The sequence below is a fragment of the Scophthalmus maximus genome, chromosome 14 (genome assembly GCF_022379125.1).
Source record: "Scophthalmus maximus strain ysfricsl-2021 chromosome 14, ASM2237912v1, whole genome shotgun sequence".
NCBI classification, from domain to species: domain Eukaryota; kingdom Metazoa; phylum Chordata; class Actinopteri; order Pleuronectiformes; family Scophthalmidae; genus Scophthalmus; species Scophthalmus maximus.
In genome coordinates, this window is record NC_061528.1 from 14,344,820 (window position 1) to 14,369,984 (window position 25,165).

At 41.3% G+C, this 25,165-nt stretch overlaps 1 protein-coding gene across 4 annotated transcripts in view; it reads left to right on the forward strand.

Moving 5' to 3' along the window:
• Positions 1–25,165, forward strand: part of LOC118282502 (ephrin type-A receptor 6-like) — a 291,167-nt gene that overhangs the window by 157,571 nt on the left and 108,431 nt on the right. For all 4 annotated transcript variants that reach the window (XR_007032131.1, XM_047337335.1, XM_047337337.1 and 1 more), the window contains one exon: positions 21,150–21,813. Coding sequence is in view for 3 of the 4 variants with exons in the window: in XM_047337335.1 (XP_047193291.1) it covers positions 21,150–21,813 (664 nt within the window). In the remaining variant the exon portion in view is untranslated. The remainder of the gene's footprint in view (positions 1–21,149; positions 21,814–25,165) is intronic.

The window sequence follows — 25,165 nt, forward strand, 5'->3', positions numbered from 1 at the left end:
AAGAAAATGATCTTCCTCTAAGAAGGGACCCCGGCCCTCTCCATCAACAGTGGAACATCTTTCTTTGTCTCCCAGATTATTCGGGGTTGATTGAAACAGGATTTTTCTTTGGAGCTGTCTATATAGTTCTGTAATAGCTTTGTGCCTAGCAGAGCAATCGCAGTGCTCCATCAAGCTCTGACACATCCATTTGTCACACTCTCTGTGGTCAGATAGAAAACCAAGGGAAGATGCACACACACACACACACACACACACACACACACACACACTCACACTCACACACTGAGATGAAACTCTGGGAAATGTGTCCCAGCATATGGTGTTACCATATTTTGATGTCAAAACAGAAATAAAATGCATCCTCGCCAGTTTTTTTTTTTGGGATATGGACATGTCCGTGTACTGTTCAAACAGCCATTGATGGAAATCCAATCTGACACTTGAAAATGGAAAAGAATATGTTTCAAACAGAGATTGATCAACGCAATGTTGACATTCTGCGCTACGTCTGATCGATTGGACTCGAAGGACTGTAACAAGCTCAAATGGAAAATGCATTATCAGCAGTAGAACTACAGGGGGGCAATGTTGATCAGGTCATTTGTAAATGTTAAGCACACACGACTTAATGGCTGAAATGCTGCCCTTTGTATCTGTCACTCTTTTTCTAGTATTTTTATATATTCTATAGAGTTTTGGTCACATTAGTAGAAAGCCTTACTGAGAAAAAAGAGCCACTAACAATTAAATGGGGGAACGTTTGTTTGTAGCATGATTTTCCTATTTGGTTTCTTTTTTTGCACTGGTGGTATTCAGACCAGCATGGGGGCAGCGCACACTGCAACCAATCTTAATTTTCAGGACTCACATGAATGCATAAAGCAGGGGGTGGAAAATGTGTTTCTTTGGCCCAGTTCCAACATCCAGTCCTAAGCACTGAACCCTCACAGACTCATATTGATGTCACCTGTGTGCTCAGTGAGTGCTCATAACGCTGTATGAGTAATGGGAACACTTTGACAGCTCTTTGACAAATCCAATTTCTGTGGCCAGTAAAATAAGGATGAATTTACAGACACACTGTAGTTATGGTCTATGTTCACAAGCAATTGAATTAATTTATTAAACAGCAGATAGTTGAGAGATGACAGGCAACAAAGAAGAGAGGTATGTGGAACGAAACCCAACAAAAGTTCCTGGTCAGACATTAACCAGAGACTCTGCGGTCAATGGTGAACACCCCTAGGCCACAAGAACACCTGCATTGCTTAACCTCAGGGCACATTGCACTGTGGGTTATTCCCCTAAGAAAAAGAAAATCGGCACAAGTGTGCATAAATTACAGTAAAAGCTTACTACAGAGGCCTCAACACTTGGTGATTTCCCAGTAGGACCACGTTGAGCTGTTCCTAACAATCATGTGGTTATTAAAGAAAATGTCAAATGTTGATGTTTTTTGCATACACTAGAATTAATGCAATTTAATATTTTTGATACATTTTGCCAACTCCATGTGCAAGGATTAAACAGTAACACTATATTTCAATACTACTGAACATTTAATCCAATGTCGAAGTGTGAACTGAAAAAAATGAGACTAACTAAGTTGGCTAACCTTTATAACTGTAGCATGCGTCCTCTCTATCATACAGAGCAGTTTCATGCCAGCTTATTGCTTCTTGTTTGATGTATTTGTAATAAAAGTCTTGAAATAATTCTCCAAAAATAACTCTACGTCGATGCTCCGAAGATGTTGTACAACGCCGAGATCATCGACTTCCTCATTTGTTTTGTGGGTGGAGCGAATGATCTTGTCGTCACTATAAAATGGTGGTTCTGCTGTAATGTCAACAAACCGGACAGACCGCTGAATAGCTGCACAGTTTTACTTGCGGACGGTTTAACTCACTGCCTTTTATCTCCAGTTATCATGTGACTAATGGCCTCTGCCTTTATGACGTTACATTAACCAGCGGCTGTCTATCATGATGCTGGTTAGTTCGCCAGTAACTAGCTAGCCAGGTGATAAACTTTTTGAGCTGCTTGGGACTGAGTGGTGCTATTATTCAGGGCTGGTGCTGTGCCCAGCATGAAAAGCAATAATAAAATTGTAATGTTGGTCCTAGCATCAAATACTCTAAAGAGTATATGACTGGTGCTGATAAGTGGAGTACATTTACTATATCATCTCAAAAATAGTTGATGCTGGGACCAACAGAGATAAAATTCTGACAATGTCCCTTCAGGATATAATAATTTATAATAATTTGCATATATTGGATTGAGTAGTTGAATAACAGTGGTTTTCAAGTTAGGTGAACAAGTTCATATGAAGCCCATTTAAAAAGCCCGCCTTCCCACTTGCTGCCTCTCATCAATAACAATACTCCAGCAAACTTTATAATTACATCTGGACTTTAATTTGAACAGAGTCTGACGAGGAATGAGCACACTATTTACTTGAGTAGGTTGTCACCCAGTTTAAATTGTGTCACCTTTGAGGTTTACTCAATTGGCAATTGGATCAGAATATCTTGTGCGACTGGAGTGCCGTTCACGGCAGTGGTGCTTATTGCAGCACAACACCTGTCTTAAGCCAAGGTCTGCCTGCCTGCTGCAGTAATTTCCATTAATCACCAGGACTGTTTCTGCTCATTTCTCATAATGACATAACATAATCTCTGTTTTGAGCCATTGCTTCATTGTAGAGTTGTGTGCAGCGCTCTTTGCTCTGCGCGCTCTCTCTCTCTCTCTCTGTCTCTCTGTCTCTCTGTCCCTCTGTCCCTCTCTGTCTGTGTGTGTGTGTGTAGTGGTCCCGTTAATACATACATAAAGTTTTAATTTCCCTCAGCAGGCAAAATTCATCCTGATACCGGTAGATATTGCTCTTGCTGTGCGCCTTCATGCGACAACCATACATTTGTCAGCAGGCAGGCAGACAGACTTAACCTCACGGTGCGTATGATAGTGTTGTGTGTTTATGTTCACAGAGCACTATTACAATATCAAAAATCTAGCATTGCTTTATTGTGGTGTATTCAACACTCGTAGGGTATGCATCACCCCTTCTGATGCTTTTCATTTTCGTTGCAAGATTATCCTAGAGGACTTTAAGTCTGTTTAAATATCATTTGACCTTGTGATAACTTTTGTCACTGACACTGACTGAAATGAAAAGACTACATCAATTAAGGCTCGGCTTTGGGAAGGGACGAGATACAGGACAAGATGAGGCGACAGAGAGGAATAGAAAGAGAGCCGGTGATGGAGAAGAGTGGGGAGGAGCTGGTACTCACCAACGGTGGCCAGGATAGGATCAGCATTATGTTTCTGTGTAGGACTAATAACAACAGTGATGCTATTAATATCTAAGTTTTACCTTAAAAACATATTTAAATGTATACTGTAGATCAGGGACATTTTTTTAGGGGGCCTGCCCCGAATGTACCAGAGCAACTACTGAGAAGACATGGATTGTTTCATCTGCTGTGCCCAGCATAAAGAGTGAGGTTACAATTATTGAGGTGCCCTTAAGCAAGGGAATTAACCCCCAACCATCCTGCCTAAATGCCAAAAGCTCAGACTGTGGTTTAACATTTAATCACAGCCTGATTATTCTAAGTTGTTAAATATAACATTTTAATTTTGCATGGTTATATTTCACAGTTTATTTGACATTTTCTCCTAGAATTTTCCATTAAAATTTTAATTCTGTTGTTGTACAGGGCAGCTGGTGTGACAGCATGTGAAGCCTGCCTTACACAAGTTAAGGTTGAATAAAGTTTGGAAAATAAACTTAATGGTTATAAAATGCAAAAAGTAGTTTTGATGCATTCAAGCACAAATATTGAGCAAACAAGCTAATGTTGCAGTTGGTATAGCTGAGTCTATTTGTAAAATATCATAGAACTGGATTTTTTTGCAACAGATGTTTGCATATCCATTACATTCATTTTGCTGAGGTTTTTGTCCAAAGTAACTCATCAGAGGTAGGCGGGTAGCATCAACCCTAACCCCGCCCTTCTGCACCGAAGTCAGCGGTGTAACCCACTAAGCTATTTCTTTTTTTACTTTACTACATTTAAAGATGAAATCATTAGAGTAGAAACAGAAGTCTCTTGATGAAGTCATGATCAACTGTTTGAGAACGCAGCAAATGAAAAGAGCCAAATGAGCCACTGCAGCAAAGAAAAAGCTGCTGATTTAATGCACCACCCGGCGACCGTGGCAAGGGTCCCACATCGAACACGCGTCATGTTTCGTGACCGATAGGTGGAGGCTGGGTCTGCGTAAATGCTACATGCTATAATACTGAAAGTGGATCCTTTAGCTGTTGCTTTTTCAGTCACGTCTACTGTCGGTGCGGTGTGCGCCACCTGTTTGTTGCTTCTCATAATCCCTTTCGGATAATAAAGCAGAGCTTGTGAGACAGAGAGGATGAGTGGACTGGTGGAGATTGAACAAGCAGAGAAGTTGTGTTGAGAGCCGATTTGTGGAGGACTTTGCACACAGTGACGATCAGACCTTGGTGCAAGAAATGACACTGGATTGTTGTTCCTGATTGGACGAAGGAGAGTTGTCATTAACTGCCGCCCTGCTTCGCCACATAGTGTTTTGTCTGTGTCTGTTGGCTGACGCTGCTGTGGAGTATGTGATCATCTTTTTCTGCTGCTCTATTCTGCTGTTAATTCTATAAGAGGTGGCAGTTACTTGATTTATGTTGCTTACTATTGCTACATAAAGTCTCTGGACACCCAGTGTGGTGGCCATAGACTTCATGTAGCAATATAAAGTTGAATGCACAGGCTGCAAAGTACCTGACTGGAATTTATTGGTAGCTTTTGGTGCAGTTCTCACCTGGGAGTGGGGTGAGTTATGGATATTTGAATGCATTGTAGCCTAAAGATGTGGCTTAATTCAGTGGTTTTATCATTATCACTGCATCCTTTTTATTTGACCATTCCCTTTTTTTTAAGTAGCATTTACTTATTTACTTATGTTTACTCAGTACATTTCAACTGACTTACTTTGTACTTTCCTCTGAGCCATTTTCTTTAAAGTAACAGTACTTTTAGTTGAGGTAATAGTTGTATATTTAGTTGATAAATATTAGATTTTTGCTAACATCACTAATCTTAGGAAATATATCAAAACATTATTGATAACAAGCTTTAGGTAGCCTGAAAGACCCCCAAACAACATCTGGCATAAGGCCCCCCCAAAAGCTAGAATTGCTAACATTTTGGGCTCAATTTGGCCGATCTAAGTGAATGGTCGAAAGGGGTGTGTGCAAATGCAATTTTGCTAGTGTAACAGTGGGGAAACAAATGTTGCTGCGCCAGGTGCGTGGTTTAAAAGGGTTGTACTTGGTCTCATTTCCCATCCCCAAGGCACTTGCACCTTGGCAGATTGCTATTATAATGGGGGTAGTAAGAGAGGAGGCTTCTTGGCAGTGGAAACGGTTTCACTTTGCACCCGACCACACCTCTTTTTAAGACCAACATGCCCATGGGCGCTCAGAAGTGTATTTGCTATCTAAACAACGTGGGTGGAATGGGAAAATGACAACCCTGTTAGTCTGACACTATAGCAAAGACACTTATCATACGCCTGGCTCCGCTTTGCACTGGGTGTAACATAGGGTCCACAGTATCAATTTTCACTCTACGACATAATTGCCTCCTAATCTGCCAATTGTGTAACACTTCCCTCCCCCTGCACTTCTCTTTCCCTCACCGTCTCTTTCTCGCCCCTCAGTTTCCTCCTTCATGACACATTGTTGCATCTCAGCAGGAGTTCATACAATAGAGATGACCACAATCTATCTCCGTTAAACACGGATTACACCCTTTACGTCAATGTTGCTGCTGCATCAACACACTGTTGAAGAAGGTCATGTATCCTGTCATGCTGAAAATTGAAAGTGGTCCCATACATATTCAAAAAGTCAAATGGTTTTCCAGTGGGTTCAAATAATTTGCATCCATATTCATAGCATGTGACAACCACAGTCTTGTGATCACAGGGAGACGGAGAGGGATGTGCCACTTTGCAGGGTTGACTTTTGTAATTAGAGCCCATTTCTCATAGCTGAGTAAAAACTGCTAGTGGGACATGCAAAATATCCCCCACCCATTTCAGCTCATTCAATCTGAATATAAGTCACTGCTTGCCTCTCACTCAATCCAAATTCAAACTGATGGAGGGTGTGGATGGATTATAGTTCTGCTCTGTATGGAAACAAAATGCTAGGGTACAAGATTGATCGCAGCACTGCAGGACAAAACTTCATCCTGTCTCCCTCCCCCTTTTTACCTTCCCCCTTCATATCAATTTACTAAACCCCGAATGATGGTGGAGTCCCCACAACTAATATCAGTTGTCTCCAAGACATTTAAAACCCAGTCATAACCTTGATAAATAACTGCATGCTGAAAGTCGTCAATCTATCAGTTTAGAGGACACATTTTTTTAAATATTGAGTGTTTGGATAAATTAGAAGCTTCGTCATAGGACAGTAAACATCAGCTTTTACACATTTAACCCTATTAATATGACCATTTGTCCTTAAACTGCCACGAAGGACGGTACCCTGTCATCAAATGTTTTACTATGATAGTTGAAAAATATCTAATCGCTTAAAGCAGCATTGAAGTAAAAATGATTCAAAAGTTAGCTCTGTTTTTAATTTGTATTAATCTTCCCCTTTAATAAAATTGAGTTAGAGCTGTGATAGATGAGAGATGGGGTCTCTTGGCTAACATTCATCCCCTGAAGCTCGAAAAGGTTTATACACCCTGTCTCTTTTACAAGCAGAGGCAGAGGGATGGGGGAGACAAACATCTTGTTTTCTTCTCACCTCATGGGTATAACTTCAATCTGAATCTTGGATACTAGTTGAGATGGCGGATGGGGGCATTTTGAGGTCAGACGGTGGTGCTTACTAGGGGGATATGGTTTCACTGGAGATGAAAGTTTCGTCTGGCAAGCTCTCTCAAATGCACTTAAGATTCTATACAAATTCTGGGGATGCTGAAAGCTGTGCCTCACCGCAGGCTTTCTCTGTCTCTTTGCTGCTTTCTCTGTCCTAATTGATCGAGCAGGCCAGGCAATCCCGTACTGTCTGCACTCATTTCCAGTCAGGCTTGTTTAAGCATTACAGATTGGAGTCATTTGGCTTTGCTAAAGGGGAAGATGTCTCCTAGTGTTACCAGAAAGACAAGCGGGCAGACAGGCAGACATGGGTGAGAGACAGTAACACGCTAACTAAAAAAAAACCAAAAGACCAACCTGGAAGAAGAAAAAAAATGCTGTACATACTGGAAGTAGCTCTGCAATGTTTCAGAGTCCCAATGGGCAATTTGGCTAAGTTTTAGTGTGACCCTTCGTTTAAATGTCAAAGAACTGCTGTGTTACATTTCATTTCTTAATCTCCTACCGTGCTGCATTGTGTACATTTGAAAGGGCTTATAAATGGGTTGAATGCATGTTCTAGCTCATCTGCTCACCCCAGAAGTGAGACAGAAACAGCACAGCCAAAACTCTACCAGTTCTATAGATGTCTATAAATCAACAAATGTAATCAAATGCATGGCACATCAATCCGACTGACCTACAGAAAGGCAACAATGGGTAATTGGGAGCCAGTAATGACCAGGTCATCTGGAGTAATTCCATTGAAGGCACATTTAAGGCTCAGACGTTAATCTGTAACGCTTTGACCCTTTCCCGATTTGCCTCTTTTCTGGTTGGCTGTTCTCTCTTGTAACTTGTTAGCACCATGTTTGTCTTTGCTTTGAGTTCGCTGGACAGCAGTGGCCTACCTGTGTTGAGTTTGCATGTCTGTGGGCCTGTTGAATGGGAGACTGTAAATTGTATTTAAAGTTGCCTGAATTGGCCACTAAACTTAAGTTTGTAATAGTGTCACAACGCAAACGACAACTCCCACACGGAACTTTCTTGAAATACCTTAAACCCTGATTGCACTTCTTCTGAGCAGCAGATCAAGTCTGACCAAACTGCATCTCTACATAATGTGGCATTGGTAATGGCATACAATCGTAATGCTAATGTTTTGATTTGCTCCTGAATGCAAATTGTGCAATGTCACAAGCTATTTCTAAAAGCAGCCAATTTTCTAGTTTTTCTCAAGAGGATAGTCATTAATTCCAATACAGCAAAAGGTTACCTGTTAGAAAAAATGTTTAAGATGGATGTCTTACAGTCTGTCTTTCAATTTGTTTGTCACAAAGGAATGAAAAATGAACACCACTGTCATAATCAAGATATTTAAGGACGCTTTGTCCTTATCGGTCAACAGGTATATCGTCTGAGGCGAATCCAAAGACTACATCAATCCTGCAAAAATTGCAGTTAACTGTCACATCTCCTCCTCCCTCAATGTGGTACCTCGATTTATTAACACTGTAACAATTTCCTGCAATTGGTCTGGAAGTCTGAACACTGTCTTGTGACTCCTTAGCTGTCCATCCTCCCCTTCCCCATCCTCTTGATATCTCTCTGTTGTTTCTTCATTTTCTCTAGTCCCCCCCTCTGCCCTTGCCTCTGTCTCTCTGACAACCTCTTCTTAACCGAGAGCAACAGACTGTGAAAACAGACGAGAGGCAATATGTCGGGGGTGTGTTTGTGTGTGTTTCATCCTGTATATCTGCAGAGGGAGGACAGGATAATTAACTAAATGAAACATTAGAATTGTAGTGATATCTATTGTGATACTCTAGATGACAAAGTTGTTACTTATGTTTTATTATTTCTTTATCTATATCTTTCCCAGGAGCTTTTAGTGGGAAATAGTCACCAAACGGGCCCTTTAAACATGGCTTAGTTTTGCCCCATAAGGGTTTTCATTTAATGAAACAAGTATGCAGAGGTGCTGCACTGACATCTTACAGGAAAGCTCACACGTTAGTTGAGTTTATTCATTGCAAAATGTATAATGATTTCGAAAAGATTGGAAGATAAATCATATGACAGACGAGAAGCCACATTACCCTTACTGCGAAATGTTATTTTGGTCCCTATCTTCTATTAGGATCACATTTAATTGACTTTGTAGGCTCCTTTATACGTCTTCAACAATACTCGATGGAAGGGGGACATTACTGTACATCAATCAATGCAGTATTGTTTTTCAGTTGCAGGTTTCTTGTCTGTCAGACCAATAAAGTAGACTTGAATTTAATTGAATAGGGACCGAGAGAAAGAGATAAAAGAAAATGAGATAGTGCTGACCTTTTCTACACGTTCAAATGCCACAGTTGTCTGTGTCGTTGACTCCGGTGTTCGGCTAAATTCGATGGCAGTTAGGCTTCGGCTTTTGGAGTGCTGATCCGAAGATATAGCTCCTGAAACAGCACAGTTTTGCAAAGGTCTCTTGATTAGGTTTGGGTGTATACAGAAGTGAAAGTCCCAAGAGAGACCGCACATGACCACTACTTTTCCGTCTATACTATAACACAAGTAGAACTTAATTGAAATTGGAGTCACAATCTGTCTGTGTGTGTGTGTGTCTGTGTGTGTGTCTGTGTGTGTGCCTGTGTGTCTGTGCATGTGTGTGTGTGTGCGCGCCCGCGCGTGTGTGCGTGTGTGTGTGTGCGCTTGCGTGTGCGTGCGTGTGTGAGGATGTTTCCTACCTGGCTGACCTGGTCTTATCTGAGCTGCGTTTGCACCCTGCTACCTGCACCCACAGGCAAAGTCTGTGTGTGTATGGGTTCGTCATAACACTGTGTGCAGCCGTCACTGTGATCGCACATCAGTCAAAGGCTGCTGAGCCACACATTGACATTCCAGACTGCCTGCCTCTGTGGCAAAAAATAGATATGTAAAACGACGAGCTCTTTTCCCCCCAGTTTTCCCACGCATTGTTTGTCTGAGCTGCTGGGGGGAGAAAGGAAGGTCTCTGGTCTGTGTCAGCTCATATGAGAAAGAGTCAGCATGTGTGGAGTGGAGTGACATATCGCCACTTAGGCAAATGAGACAAGGTGAAAGCAGACAAGGTTCATGCCCTTAACCAGTGTTGGTTCTGCAGGAAGACATGCAGGGTTTTTATTTGTGTGTGGGTTTTAAAGCTGCTGATATGTCATGTTTTTGCCGGCTACATGCTGAAGACGCTGTATCTCGATTTTCATTTTAGATGTCACTGTTTGCATTCAGTGGTTCAGTTGAAGGTTTAATTTGTCCCAAGACTACAGTTAGTTCCAAGTAGGAATTATAATTGGAAAAGAGACATCACACCAGCTTTCTGATTGTGGGATAGCACTCTTACCTGATCGTTATTGTTCTGTTTTATATTAAACACATTTTCTTTCACTGCAAAGGAACGGCCGTAGATTCAGTCGTGCTGATATGACAGTTTAACAAGTGAGAAGTCTGCAGCCACTCTAGTGACCCTGTCATAAGACAAAGTGTCGGACAAATAGAATTTATTACCTTATGACAGCTTTAAATGAAAATGATCAAATCAAAGTTAAAGTTACGTGAAGTGAATTGAATAACACGTTCACACATTTTAAAAAAAGGTTTGCAACACCAAAACAGTAGTGCATCTAAACCCACATCTGCAGTGTCTGTTTAAACTTGAACATAGAGCTAATTCAGACGTATGACCCAGATGAAATACAATATCAACCTCTCTGACTGCTGAATCAGTCATGTATGTGATACTGTGGATTTCTTTCATTTTTTTTATTGGGAGGTTAGAGGTCTGGCTCAGTACATCAGCCCCAGAGGTGTTGGGACTTGGCTTGGTGACTTGGTTCTGCTCAAGGACACGTCAGCAGGGTCGATGCTCCTGATACAGTGTGTACATGTGGCCTGTCTTTTCTGAGCACAGCCTCTTTGACTCTCTGGCTTGGTTTGTTTGGCTTGTCAAAATACAAGTGTGCATTGTTTCCATCCAAAAAGAACTGTAACGATAAGGCTTTTGCAAAACATCGATTCTAGCCTCGAACAGCATGAGGAGCGATCTGTAGCTGCGATGGACAAATGATAGATTGGGACCCTCCCCAGAGGTATAGCTGTAATGGGCAATATGCTGCGCTAAATGACATGAATGCATTGTTGCAACAGCTAGTGCTAAATTAAATATAATGCACAACATGGACATGTGGTGGTGACAGAGCCAAACATGTTGAATGTATAATCGTGTTGCTCTGGCAGGCTCGTGCTCTTATCTCCATGTAAGGATGGTGCTGTTATTCTCCCTTAAAGTGATGGCATTTATCACCAGCCACTCCTCTGTCTTTTTAAGGAAAACATATATGTGACTTTAAAAGGACAATTCATTTTGCATAGATGAGTTGGGTTATGTGGAAATCAATACACTGTTGATGGATGGCCCTGGTCATTGCACCGGGCTCGTGTAGTAGTTGTCACATGGCAGACATTTATGCCTTCTTTTCTCCCCCTTCCCTCTCTGTGTTTCTCTTTTCTCTATTGTCTGCAGCAGTTCTGTAAATGTTGGAAATGAGGAATGGTTACCTCCTCTTCCGTCTGTACCCTCGATGGCTTAACATAACAGGTTGATGTTTATCTCAAGAAAAGAATGCGCAAACATACTACGCAAAGATATTCCAATGTCACAAAGGGTAACAACCGAATAACCTAAGCCCTATACTTTAAGAAGTGAGCAGTTGTGCTTGCCTTTGTCTGTCTTCTCTCGGATCTGAGCATTGTGATAGTTTGCTCTGTGTCCTGCGGCCTCTCTCTGTTTGCTTCAAGAAGTATTACCTGTCCAAATAAGATTGTAAAAGTGGAGCTGTGTCATTTTTTACGAGTTAAAAAGAAGTTTTAAAAAGTATAGAAGGCTAAGGTTTGCCTTTGTATTGTCAATAAATGTATGGATATCATCCTGAGCTTCTCTGGAGGGGCTGTAACGCAAAGTTAGATCTCCGGAGAATGTCCGAGGGAGCCATGTGAGAATACAGCAGGAGAATCTCCGGAGAATTCACAGCAAGCGAATGGACGTGTTGATGACTGTAAACAGAAACAGTTATCGGAGCCTCCCTGCTGATCCCAGAGATCATCCTGCTGTTTGATCGTGGCCGACTCTCACAATCTCTTGCTGCCTTCGTCATATGTGTACGGCAAACTCTTGAGAATGTTTGGACACAGCTTAGGTCTGAACCAGCTTACTTCAACTCAAACATACTGGTCAATGGTGGAACTAGCTTCCAAATGCTATCACGGCATCTTCTCTCCTTATACCTCTATCACCCTTATAGGCCTAATTTGCATTTACTGAGCACTTTAAGTGACTTCTTTCTCCTGATCTTCGACCGTTTGTCTTATTTAACAGCGTTAGTGTCTGCCAAACCAGTAAATGTAAAGTAATATAAATGTTTAGGAGGTTCCATTGCCGACCACGGTTGGTATATGTGTCTGAATTATTATAATGTCAATATCTGGCCAATGGAGCTGGTGGGATTAATCCTACAATCAAACATACCCTGAGGGAAATGCAAACACTAACAGAATATTATTAGTCTTGCTCTGGCTGGTTGTCATCAATATTCAGAGGTTTTTACACCCTGATCGGAATGCAGTTCCAGAGGAAACACTTAGTGTTTTGGTGACTTTTAAAAAAGGTCGGCAAACTAAGATGCCGAATATGAGCTGCAAACATTAGTCCAACATCAGCTGGCTTCAAAACATCATAGAGGTTGAACACCGTCTTCAGTGCCCTCGGCTATCTTTGGAGGCTGACTGAGGCCATGACCAACTGGGTGTCACTTTGTGAGAGCGCCACAGGGATGACAGATGGGTGCTCTGGCTCCACCCTGCTGGCTGCCCATCCACAGTGATGGATGTAAGAATGAGAGTAGCACAGGGTCTTTGGATTTCATTTGCTCACTGCTGTTCACTTGCTTCTATTGATTTAGTGGCGGCAAGTAGTGTGTGTGTCGACAGTAATGTGGGTTGCATCTTACTTGGCTTAAATGGATGAATTACCCTCTAAAGAACAGTGACAAACGACTAGATATGAAGATTGAAAAAAAATAATGTACATGAAAATGAAATCTTACAATAGCTTGTGTGAAGAAGGTCCAATGGTTGTCATTACAGCAGTGATGTCATCGTTGAGATTCAAACTACACACCACCTTATTTGTATTCATAATGAAAATGTCCACAACCCGGTTTCTGTCATTTTTTCTGAGGCGTCATTATTAAAGATCTTCTGACATCCTGCCAATATTCCACATTGGCACGCCCTTCGTAATTGAATTGGAAGTCCTAAAGTACACAGTGAAAACCAATCTCCATAATTCTACAATCAAAGTATTGATTGTCTATTTGACACTCAGTTAAACACAGTGACTCGGACGAGGTTGCCAGATATTGACAAAATCCCCCAAGTTAGGCCTCACTTGTCCCTAATGAGCCCTCTATAGACCAACGTCTGACACATACACACACTTAACACACTTTTGTGATAAAATACAAATACGAGGGTGAACATTTTGATGCAGGTTTGAATTGAAGGTGAATTAGCTACTTTTCAATTAACCGCGGTCAAGAGTCAGCCACAACTGTTTACTGTACCGTCAATAGTTAACTTACTGCAACTTCCGCTGTCTCAGCGGAGGTTCAACCCATGATCATTTTTAAAGTAGCACTCTCGAAAATAAGGCGGATTTCAGTGCAGTATATTTGGTGTTTAAGGGTACTGAGCGAGTGAGTAACTTCAGAGATAATAGGGTGCTTTGAATGTAAAAACGTTCCCCTTATTCTTTGAGACAAAATCTTATTAAAATGGGGTGGATGGTTAACTTTATTCACTTCTCTTACAGTCATCATTTTGCAGCCAGTGATCATTAATTTTCATGAGTCATAAAAATGTTGGAAGAACACATTTAAATTTGCTTTATATATTTTCTCTCACTTTCTCTCACTCAATTTTAGTTGTTTTTCTTCCTATTCATTGTTTGTTCTTTCCTCATGAAGTCAAAGAAAAGTTCCCCCCAGAGCAGAGAGTCTTCATCCATCTCCCTAATACTTATTACTATCCTGTGTGTGGGTTTGTGTGTGTGTAGTGTGGGAAGGTAGCAGTGGCTGTTTTTCATCCATCACTGACAGAGACTCTTGGATTAAATAAAAATCTCTCAATCCAAGTGACAGTGGGAACACACACACACACACACAAACACACACAGGACAGAGATAGAGTGCATCAAAGAGACGGGATGAGACAAACAGAGGACAAACATGGGAATGGAGAAGAAAAAGACAGAGCAAGGAAAAATTAAGGCAGGGATTGAAGATAGAGCGAAAGGCAAAGAAAACGCAGTAAAGGCTAAATAGAGAAATGGAGGAAAGAGTTCGGAAACTTTGGGGAAAAATACACAGTTGGGTTGATTACCCAATTTGCTGAAATGAAGTTCCAGTGTTGAAGAATGGACAATGGCAGGTGCTGGGGAAAATGAGCCTCCTGAAACTACAAAGCAATTTGTCTTTTTGAAACAAGAACAAATTCAATTTTTCCAAAATAGACTAACCATAATCGAATTAGATCCTTCAAATTAAGTGATCACTTTCTGCCACTCAGGCAGCGACAACAGGGGGGACTAAATCTACACAGTTTTTTAAAATTTATTTTTATAACAGAACTAGTTGAAATACACAACACTGCAAAGGGTTTATGAGGTTAAACATTTTTAGAGCTGCACTAGACAGGTCAGACCAGACAGACCTCTTGGCACTCAGGTGTGCTTAAACATATGTTTTGGCATTTGCTGATCATCAAAAGCTGATCTGTGATGAAAGAAATTGTCCAACATAAGTGAGTTCCCCCTTCCTCTGAGTTAGGGGTTCCTAATTGACTGTGAATTGCAGCAATGTGCCTGTGCCACATGGCAACACACCTTGACGTCAACCATTGGCTTGTGAACTGCAGTTTTAAAGCCTTGAGTTCAGCATTTTGGCCAACGCCATTTTGTTTGGCTAAAAAAAGAAATAACAATATTTGGAGGAGTAACAGTAATTTAGAGAGCCCATCATCCACTGCACGTCCTGCTACCATGTACCTATTGGATGGTACAAGCTGTCAATCAAGCATCCATCCACGCCCCAATGTGGTGCTTAATTATCTACTTCACTCTAAATTAGACCATACTTTTATAAAATGGACATCATAATATATTAGAGATGAAACTAGAGATTGAACCATAAACTCCTGAAGAAAAATGTTCACTGACCTTATAAATCAAGTGAGAAGTAGAGTCATAGACTTCAATAGAAACTGACTTATTTCTGCAACCAGTGGAGTTGCCCTCTGCTGGTCATTCCAGACAATACAGGTTTCAGGCACGTCCACATTTGCTTCACTCTTCAGACCCGGTGACCACATCCATTTTTATACACAGTCTATGGACTGTGCCCTTATTTATATCAAAAATGTTCGAGTGGGGTCGAGAATGGAAAAGACTAAAAAAGATTAAACAAGGGTAGAAGGATTTATTTAGAAAAGGAAACTGATTGTGGGTGTATGTGTTGCCCACTTTTTTCCCTTCCCCTCGGTCTTTATCTTTAATTGAGAGAGAGGCCTCAGGGACTATAGGGAAAACACACCTGCTCCCGACACAATGTGAGTATGTGTGCAACTGCAGCAGAATCATGTCTTGCCCTCTGTTACGCAGGTGAAGCCGCAGGGCACTTTGCACAGTCCTGCAATCCCCAGTGAGGATAAAAGAAACAGGAATTATAAATATTCATTCAAATCCAGTCTCCCGTGGCTTAATGAACACCTGTGATTTTTAATGTATTCTTATTTGCCACTAACAATATACAACAACATTTTGCTGTTGTCTCCCATAAGACATTTGTAATTCCTCCCTAAAATTGCCGTGGGACACTATATTTCAGCCACAGAATCATAAGGTGCACTGCATTTATTTACTTGGATTAATTATTTCAACCCACAATAGGTGATGCAATTCAAGAAAATTCCGCATCCTTGTATCATTTCTTCTTTCTTTTGTACACCAATCAGCCACAACATTAAAAACTAACTGCTTGCAATGCTGTGGCTGACCGGTGTACTTGTGAATTGTCATTAAGGGGATACTCTGGATTATTTTGTGGTATTGTACGAGTACTTTGTGTCATATGCAAATTGAATAAAGTTATTGTAAACATGTACAGGTGTGCAGTCGTAGGTGCAGAGGGAGTAGAGGTGAGGCCTCAGCATGCTGCCCTGTGGGATGCCAGTGTTCAGCCTTAGGGTTGAGGAGGTATGTTTGTCGAACCGAACAGACTGTGGCCTGTCTGCGAGAAGATACAAAATTTGTTAATCAGTTTGGATTGGATGATGCTGTTGAATGCTGAACTGAATGTTGTCCAGGTGGGAGAGGGTGGAGTATAGCACTGGTGTTGTCAGTACTCCTGTTCTGCTAGTACAATAGATGAATTGGTGGGGGAGGGTCCAATGTTGGTGATAGTCAGGTCCTGAGATGACCAACCTCTTAAAGCACTTACTGACGGTGGGTCATTAAGGCTCACTGCACTGGGTCATCTTGGCAATGGCACAATGTAGGTGGGTTTAAATTAGTGGGGACAGCTGCTTGAGCCAGAGACATGTTGGAGATGTCAGACAGGAACTCAGTCAACTGTCCAGCACAGGTTCAGAGCACTACATGTCCGGAGATGCCCTCAGGGCCAGCAGCCTTGCGTGTATTAGTGCAGCAGTGGAGGAGAGTAAATTTACTTCTTTTTTTTCTTATCACACGTCTCCTGCCAGTCTGACAGTAAACCATTTCAAGCACCATCCTTAACCTGCCCCTCTATTTTTCTGTCTATAATGTAATTATTAAGTAATTATTTCATAGCGGGTCGTTACACACTCTCATTCACACAGAGGGACATTTGACTTTTAAATTGTGTTTAATTCTTTTTCTTTACAACCTCAGACCCAGCCAGGTGACGGGAAGGTTTAGGATCGCTAAATGTTTAATTTTCGATTGAGGACAAGTGGAGCGGGTTATGACACTGTAGTTAAAAGTGCAGTGCTCAATAGGGCTCCAGGTTTCACAGTTTTAATAAAGGGAGCTCACCTCTGGGCGAGTGGCCAGTAAAATGACTGGCTCTCTTTCATGTAATAGAGAGATGGGCTATAAGGGCCTCCTCGGTCTCAGGCTGCAATCAATCAACCACATTTTCTGACCTTTTTTCTCAATTATGCACGTCAAGGCTGGACGGCAAGATAGTGTGAGGCTTTGCTTTAAGTTTTCTGCCTTAAAAAACATTTCACATACAGATTACAAATCAGGAGCGCACACAATAAATAAGGCTAAAGTGTTGTGTGGCTCTTGTTTACTAAGTAGACTGCCCAAAGGTGCGATGCTGCTGCGGAAATGTTCCCTTTTGTTTTCAAGTCAATTACGAGAAATATATTTCATTGCTTGCAAGACGGTGTAGAAATACAGAATTCCCATCTTTTGTGCATACAAAGCAGCATTGCCGCCGCCACCACGTAGCTGTTTGACATTATCAGCTGGCTGACAAGATGTGAAAGTCTTAAAGGCCTTTAAATCAGCTGTGAGTGGTGTTTTGTTGGGGATTCAAGCAGCAGCGATGTCTTCCTATCACAGTGGAGTGTTTCCCCCCTTTGGGACAGATCACTCTGACACATCTGCCCCTCGCTCTTTGTCTCTATCCACCGTTTATCTATAATGGCACTTTAGCTCATTCCACTGCCTCCTAACTTCAGTGTTTCAACTGCTGATGAACACAAACCCACCCATAAACCTTTATACATTCCTGAGACACTGTTTGTTCTCTCCACTGTCTTTCTTCCTTGGTTTCAAATTATAGTGTTTACCATTTAAGATCAAAGTCTAATATGAAGAATTTATTCAGTTTTATACCAAGATATTAGATTGTATCCTTTGATGCACTATGAAAATGTCCTGGGCAGCGATACTGAGGGATATGCTAGAGTAAGGATGTAGACCAAGTTGTCTGTTGACTGTCCTTACAGTCATAATACAGACATATACATTTCCGCTGTACTCGTTCAGCACAGTGACAGTCATTCACTACTGATTTGTGTTTGACTGAGGTTCCAATGACTTGCCTCGTTGCATCTGTTGTAGGAACATAAAGTTTAATTTAGTCACTTAATATCACTAACTTTTATGACAGTGCAATATGTTTTCCTATACTGAACTGAAGAGATAAAAATATTCCTTGTTTTTTGCTCTAGGATTCACACAAAATCCACACAATCTGTAGCAATATTTATCACCAGACTTATCAAATACAATTTGTCTGTTTGAGCTTGAAGCCGTCGGTGCAGCTGTGCAATATCCCCTTGTTGACAAACCTTTTTTCTTCTTCCTCACTCTGTGAGCATCTTCAACAGAGACATGCCTGCTCTCGTTTCCATACATTTTCATGATGACCTTTTTTTAAATCCCAAGTCATGTCTCGAGTGTGGAAATGTCAAACACCTTCTTTTAAACTAAGACATGGCATTCTCTTGTAGAATATCAATTTCTTTAGTAAGTCTCCTAAGCTGTAGAGCTTACCACGCTTAAAAGAAAGTCTTTGAGCCCAAGGGTGCTGATGCATCTTTCCTCCTCCTCCAAACACCCCTGCAGGTCAACAGCTGACTAAGTGGTCAAACCAGATTGAAAAGGCCCGAAGAGGGGATTGAATCAGCACATTTTGAAAACTGGTTTGAGTTCCATGGCCAGGTCAGGCTGAGCATCTGTTTAGGGCTGCAACTGACGCTTGTTTTCATTATCAATTCATCTGCCACCTTCATTCTCCGTTGTTTTATGAAATACCAGAAAACGGTGAAAATTCATCAGAGCTCGAGGAGATGCCATCAGACTGCCTGTTCTGTTTGACCAGCTGTCCAAAATCTAAAGTATACATTTTACTATCCCCTAAAACAAAGAAACGCAGCAAATCCTCACAAACGAGAAGCTGAAACTGGTGAATGTGTGATGGTTTGGTTTTTTTCTTGATTCTTCTTGATTATTTTGATGTTGATTGAGAAAATTAATTGCCAGGAAACTGAAATATCAGTTTAAGGTAAAGAAGGTCATTAAAAAAAAAGAAAATTACGTCAAAAGTGTTATGTACAGTGGAACAAAGTTTGGGTAGGTTGATTAGACAGTTAATCAGTACAGAAAGCTTGGGGTTGGTTAACATCTGTTTATTAACAACTGCAGGTTTGAAGGCTCAGTTCAGTTTATTCTCCTCTGTATTATTTTGTGATCTTAAGAAATAAAAAATAAATTATTTCATTTATATTACAATTTTTTAAATAGTAATGTACAAGGTGCCTCACTTACATATGCATATAACTTTGTATGTGCAGTATGTGTATGAACATTTCCTTTTTTTCCGTTTTTGAACTAGATGCAAGGTTATGATTTCAGTTTTTCATTGTGGGGCTTTCCAGATGTCAGATGTGCCAATTCATGTTTAAGGAGGGTGACTCCTGTACTTTTTTTTTAAAGTTATCCATAATTAATATTCTGCATTAGCAGATCAATTCAAATCCGTATTGCCTCTTGTTTACTCTAAAGTTGAGACTGAGATCGTAGTGCTGTCGTACATTGATGTTTTGTTTTGTTTTTTTACTGCCGTGATGCGCATGCAGTGTGTGATGGGCAATATCACATCTAATCAAAATCAATTTGCTTGACTGTAATGCTACAATTGCACCTCGGGGGAAGAGCAGATTAAAGCCTGTCGTCTTTGGATGATTGAATTAGAACATGTTATTAAAAAGGATAATGAGTATGTGAAAGCAAACATTAGGCTTTGATTACTACTCTCATCAAGAGGTAATGTTTAGCTCGGTGCAAAACAGCTTATTAAATGTGCCAGCTTATCAGGCAAATAGTATTAGTAGATTAACCAGCCCTAGCACAACTCTCCAGACTGTTTGCCTATAGTAGAGCTGTTTTGTATGACGCAGTCAGTCCACATTTAAATGCAGAGCGACAGTTATATGAATGTGTTAATTGGTTGTTATTAGAGCTGCAATTGGACCTAATGTCTCATTTGGCTCTGTGGTGTGTTGAAGTCAAATGAAATTTCACCCAAAAATGAAATCATATTAAAGGATTGTAGTGGTAGCAGTAGTTTGAGCGGTATAGTAAAATATACCACCCCCATAGCTTGGTCAAATACTGTATAATCAAGAAGCTGTGAATACAAGTCTAAATATAAAGCCAAACACAAAGGCAAACTCTGTAGCTTATGGAGGGTCCAATGCTGCATTTTAAGCAACATGATTTGAGAGCCCTCTTTCCCAGACAGGTAATTTGATTCCTGGAGGTCGATGTTGGGTGGTTTTGGGGTCGCCCATGTAGCCAGCCCCCACTCTAATAAAAGCAGAGACCAGTGCAGGACCAGGGGCTAAAAAACCCCATTAACTTCACTCGCATCAACACAGGGACAGGTAACTCATGACCCCGCAAAGCTGCCACACTAGTGATCACATGACCTGGGAGCTCTGGCACCGATGACCGGGCAGCTGGAGTCAGACATCACTTAAGGAGTCAGCCCAACAGGAGAGACCTGAAGGAATCAAGCACAACAGTTATGTTATATTACAATATGGTGATAATTATACAAGAGTACGAAGATGGGACACAACCCTGCAGTGAGCAAGGGGAAGAAGAAACTGATTCAGATGCGGCTAATATGCTGCTAAAACATGAGAGCAAGAGAGACAGCACTTGAGGTACAAAGTTAGGTGCATCTAAAGATATCGTCACCATTTTGTTAACCACATCCAATATAACGTTTGAGTTGTCTACATTAGCATGGCGGTGGATGTACACTACATGTCAATGTCAACCTAACATGATCTCTGCTGTACGACAACAGTCTTGCACCAGTTTTGATTTATGTTTAAGAGTACAGATATATAGAGCACAGATCCCAGTCAGAAACCCAACTGTCAAACCATGTCTCCATGAAGGCCATGAGACATGCATTCTTGTGCGGGTGATAGACATACGCATGTAGTTCATTAAATTCACTATTTAACGAGCGTTAAATAGTGACCTGCGGGGGCTTAGGTCTTATGGTTTAATTACTTTATTACTTTTTGCCTTTGCTCCTCTTCTAACAACCACCACATCCCCTGTTTTATTTCCTTTTTAGTGGGATGCCATCACCGAGATGGACGAGCACAACCGGCCCATCCATACCTTCCAGGTGTGCAATGTGATGGAGCCCAACCAGAACAACTGGCTTCGTTCCAACTGGATCTCTCGACAGGCGGCTCAAAAGATCTACGTGGAGCTTCGCTTCACCCTGCGAGACTGCAACTCCATCCCTTGGGTGTCTGGCACCTGCAAAGAGACTTTCAACCTCTTCTACCATGAGACCGATGAAGCTCATGGTGTTAAATTCAAGCCTGTGCAGTATACCAAGATTGACACAATCGCTGCTGATGAGAGCTTCACCCAGATGGATCTCGGAGATCGCATCCTCAAGCTCAACACGGAGGTGCGCGAGGTGGGACCCATGACCAGGAAGGGCTTCTATCTGGCGTTCCAGGACATTGGTGCCTGCATTGCCTTGGTTTCGGTGAGGGTTTACTATAAAAAATGTCCGTTCACACTGAGAAACCTGGCCTCATTTCCAGACACAGTGCCACGCGTGGACTCTTCGTCATTGGTGGAGGTGAGGGGGGCGTGCATTGACCATGCGGAAGAAAGGGACACACCCAAACTCTTCTGTGGAGCTGATGGCGATTGGTTGGTTCCCCTGGGAAAATGCGTCTGCAGCGTTGGGTATGAGGAGATCGACGGCTCATGTGTTGGTGAGTTTCCCAATCTTTCTATCAATCATTTGGCTAGAAATTTGAGTATTTGTCAATAAAGTCTACCAAATTTTGTAATACTGAGAAAGTATTAGAATTGTGTGGAGGTTTAGAATACAACGCTTACATGAAATGGCTAATTGGTGCAAATATGTCTGAGTACCAACCTCTGACTTAAACATGACTTCATATTGTATTTTTTTGAAGCTTTCAAGATCTTGTCACCATTGGTGGATCCTGATCAATATGTGTAAACTAAACATGGCATTAAATTAATTATTTCCTTAACTTCACACTCATTGTTCAAAATCCAACCAAAGTTGAATGCTATCTTCTAAATAAACAACCACGGATAAAAATTATTTTTATTTTTCCTGCACTATTTGCTGGCTGAAAGTTGAACTGAATTCCACCGTCAAGTAGGACGCCTGTCCTATAACTACTGTTTACGATAATTCTTATTTTCTACTCAAACACTTCCCTCACTTGTACATCTTTGATAAATCCCCTGCTCATCCTTTTCTTTACTCTTTTCCCTTAATTTATTCATGTGATGTCCGATAAACATGGCATGACATATTATGCAGTTAAGCAGTATTATATAGCAACCGAGCAAGGGAATCAATTTCTTATTTGGTCTTTTTAACATAAATATTGATGATGAATCAACCAGCCAGATAGATAAGAATTATAGATAAATGAAGTGGCTGATATAGTGTGTGCAGGGCTTTATTTCCATCTACTTTATGTTTTTTCACAATGCATGCACCAACTTCAAAAGATAACTTATATGTCAGTGATTGTCCATTTTCTACTCACTCCTCTGCTGTGCTCTCATACATCAAAGATTTTCATTCCCCTCAATTTCGCCTCCCCAATTCATTCCCTCCCTCACATTCCTCTGCTCATTCCCTGTTAGTGCTGGCGGCTAACTCTCTGGAGAATAAGATGAAATAATGTGAGGGCATCAGACTGTTTATGATTGTTAGTTTGATTGCAGAGAGCTGTCTGTGTGTGTGTGTGTTTGTGTGTGTGTGTGTGTGTGTGTGTGTGTGTGTGTGTGTGTGTGTGTCTGTTTGTGTGCGTCTAAGTATATTTTGATCGAGGTGTTGTCAGTTACTTTAACTGTGGCATTAATTTCCTTTCATTTGTCCCTTTGTTAGAAAATCTTCCTGTATTTATTTATTTATTTTATTCAATATTTTGGCCTTTCGGCTACTGCAAAGATATCAAAGAGATATATTTTTTGCAAGTAACAGCGCATGCAAGATTAGTTGCTACGGTAAAACAAAACATAAACATTGCTCAAAGGTGAATACGCAATACTCATACAGGTTACTTCAGGGTTTAAAATGATTCCAAAAGGTTCACAGAACAAAAGTGTTGTTCTGTGCTGGTGTATATAGTCCATTTTTATCTTATGACGTGTGTGTGTGTGTGTGTGTGTGTACTATATATATAGATATATATATCTATCTATATATATAGATAGATAGACCGGTATGTTGTATTCTCTACAGTGTCGGTGCACCCACTATGGAGGGGGCTACCTTGGTGCGACAGATTACCTCAGCTGGCATGGCAGCAGTTTGAGCCTTAACTCCCTGATATGAGCTTTGGGGTTGTCGCTCGCACCACCCCTCACTGGGAATGCTATAGAACCTAAAGGAACTCACACCTTCATGAAGGTCCAACACAACAAAATGCCTCATGTAATCTTCATCACGTTGAAATTCTACAGAGTGTTGAATGTACTCAGAGAGAAACCACCCACTTCAAGAATTTAAATACACACATTGATTTGTACCATTACACCGTACTTGGTGCTGCTTGAATAACACTGATTTTAACTCCTTTAATTGTTTTAACATGAAGAAAGTCACAGGCTGGTCGACTAGCCAGTGGACACCAACCCAAGCTTTCATCGTGACAGACAATGAACCCCTGCTTTGCTTTTGCCAGGCTGAAGTAGATGCAAAACAGATGAAAGTTATTGGCTCGAATCGGGCGACACTGTGCTGTTTCGTTTCCTCTGGGGAAAAAAAAAACATCCGTCTAGCCTCCGCCACCATAATCCTGCAGCTTTGCTTGTAGTGCTCTTTAGAAAAATGCTTTCAAGACTGCTCCCTGCTTTTCTCAATCCATTCGCCATCAACGGCCAGATGTCCTCACACGGTTGATTACGATTCATCTTGTGACGCGGGTCGGCGAGGTTCCCCAGCTGCACTCACATCGGCATTGCAATCAACAGGCCAAAGGGTGAGACTGCAGCTGTGATTAGAACCGGACTGCACCAAAAAATGGTTACTTCATCCACGTCTGTTCCTTTATCATTTCCCCCTGTGCTTATAACGTCCTTAATTGTCGTGTTACAAGCTTATCAACGGTAGATAAACTTGCTCTCGAGGACTTGGAGGAAAACAGATGGTAAAAGCGAGTTTGTTTTTTCAGACAGGTTGGGATGTATTTGCACACTCGTTCTCTATCTCACAGATAATGGTTTGGAGTTGTGCGTCCCTGCTGCCATTTTGTTTGCATGGCTGGACTCACAGAAGAGTGTAAACCGTTGTAATAACACTAAACCCAGCAGTTTTGTACAAACATGGAACACCATGACACGTTTAAATGACAAGAAGTTATGCTGTGTTTACCCATTCGGATTAAATCTGTCTTTGCGTTCGTGGTTTTGGAAAACCCACAGCTTCACATCACATACATCATAGTTTTCAGAGGTAAAAAGAAGCCACAGTTAAAATAGAGACATTTCTTCTCTTTGCCATTTACAGCAATAAACAACCACAACAGGGTCACCTATCAGCATGCCTGTGGCCCTATAAACTAAAGTAATTTGTCTTATTTCTTCCCCTTCCTTCTCCTTCACCGCTTACTCTCGGAGAAGCAGATTTCACAGTTGGGTTAAGTTTAGCCTTTTGGGCGATGTGATGGCATTTTACTGCAGTGTCAGCCCTGAAATGCAGCCGCTGCTCATTGTTCCAGGGTTCAAACAAGCGGCGTTATTAAAAGCCTCCACACAAGGTACCGCTGGAGCGCCTTGGGCACTGAAGGAGAAAGACTGATGTGGCTGGCTAAGCGAATGCTTCAATCCCCAGTTTACAACCAACTAGTCCTTTAAATGCTACGGTTGCTTGAATAAGCTGAAGAGAAATTACAGGTTTCGGGTGATTTTGTGATTTTAGTAAAATACTATGACAGAAAAGTGTTTGGAAGCACAGCAGTGACCTTTGCGCTCCTCATCCCTAGTTGCTTATGTGTTATCATGTGGAATTAGATCATGCAGTCACTGTTAGTCACTTAACACAAGCACAGGTAAAAGCCTAATATATTCATGTTA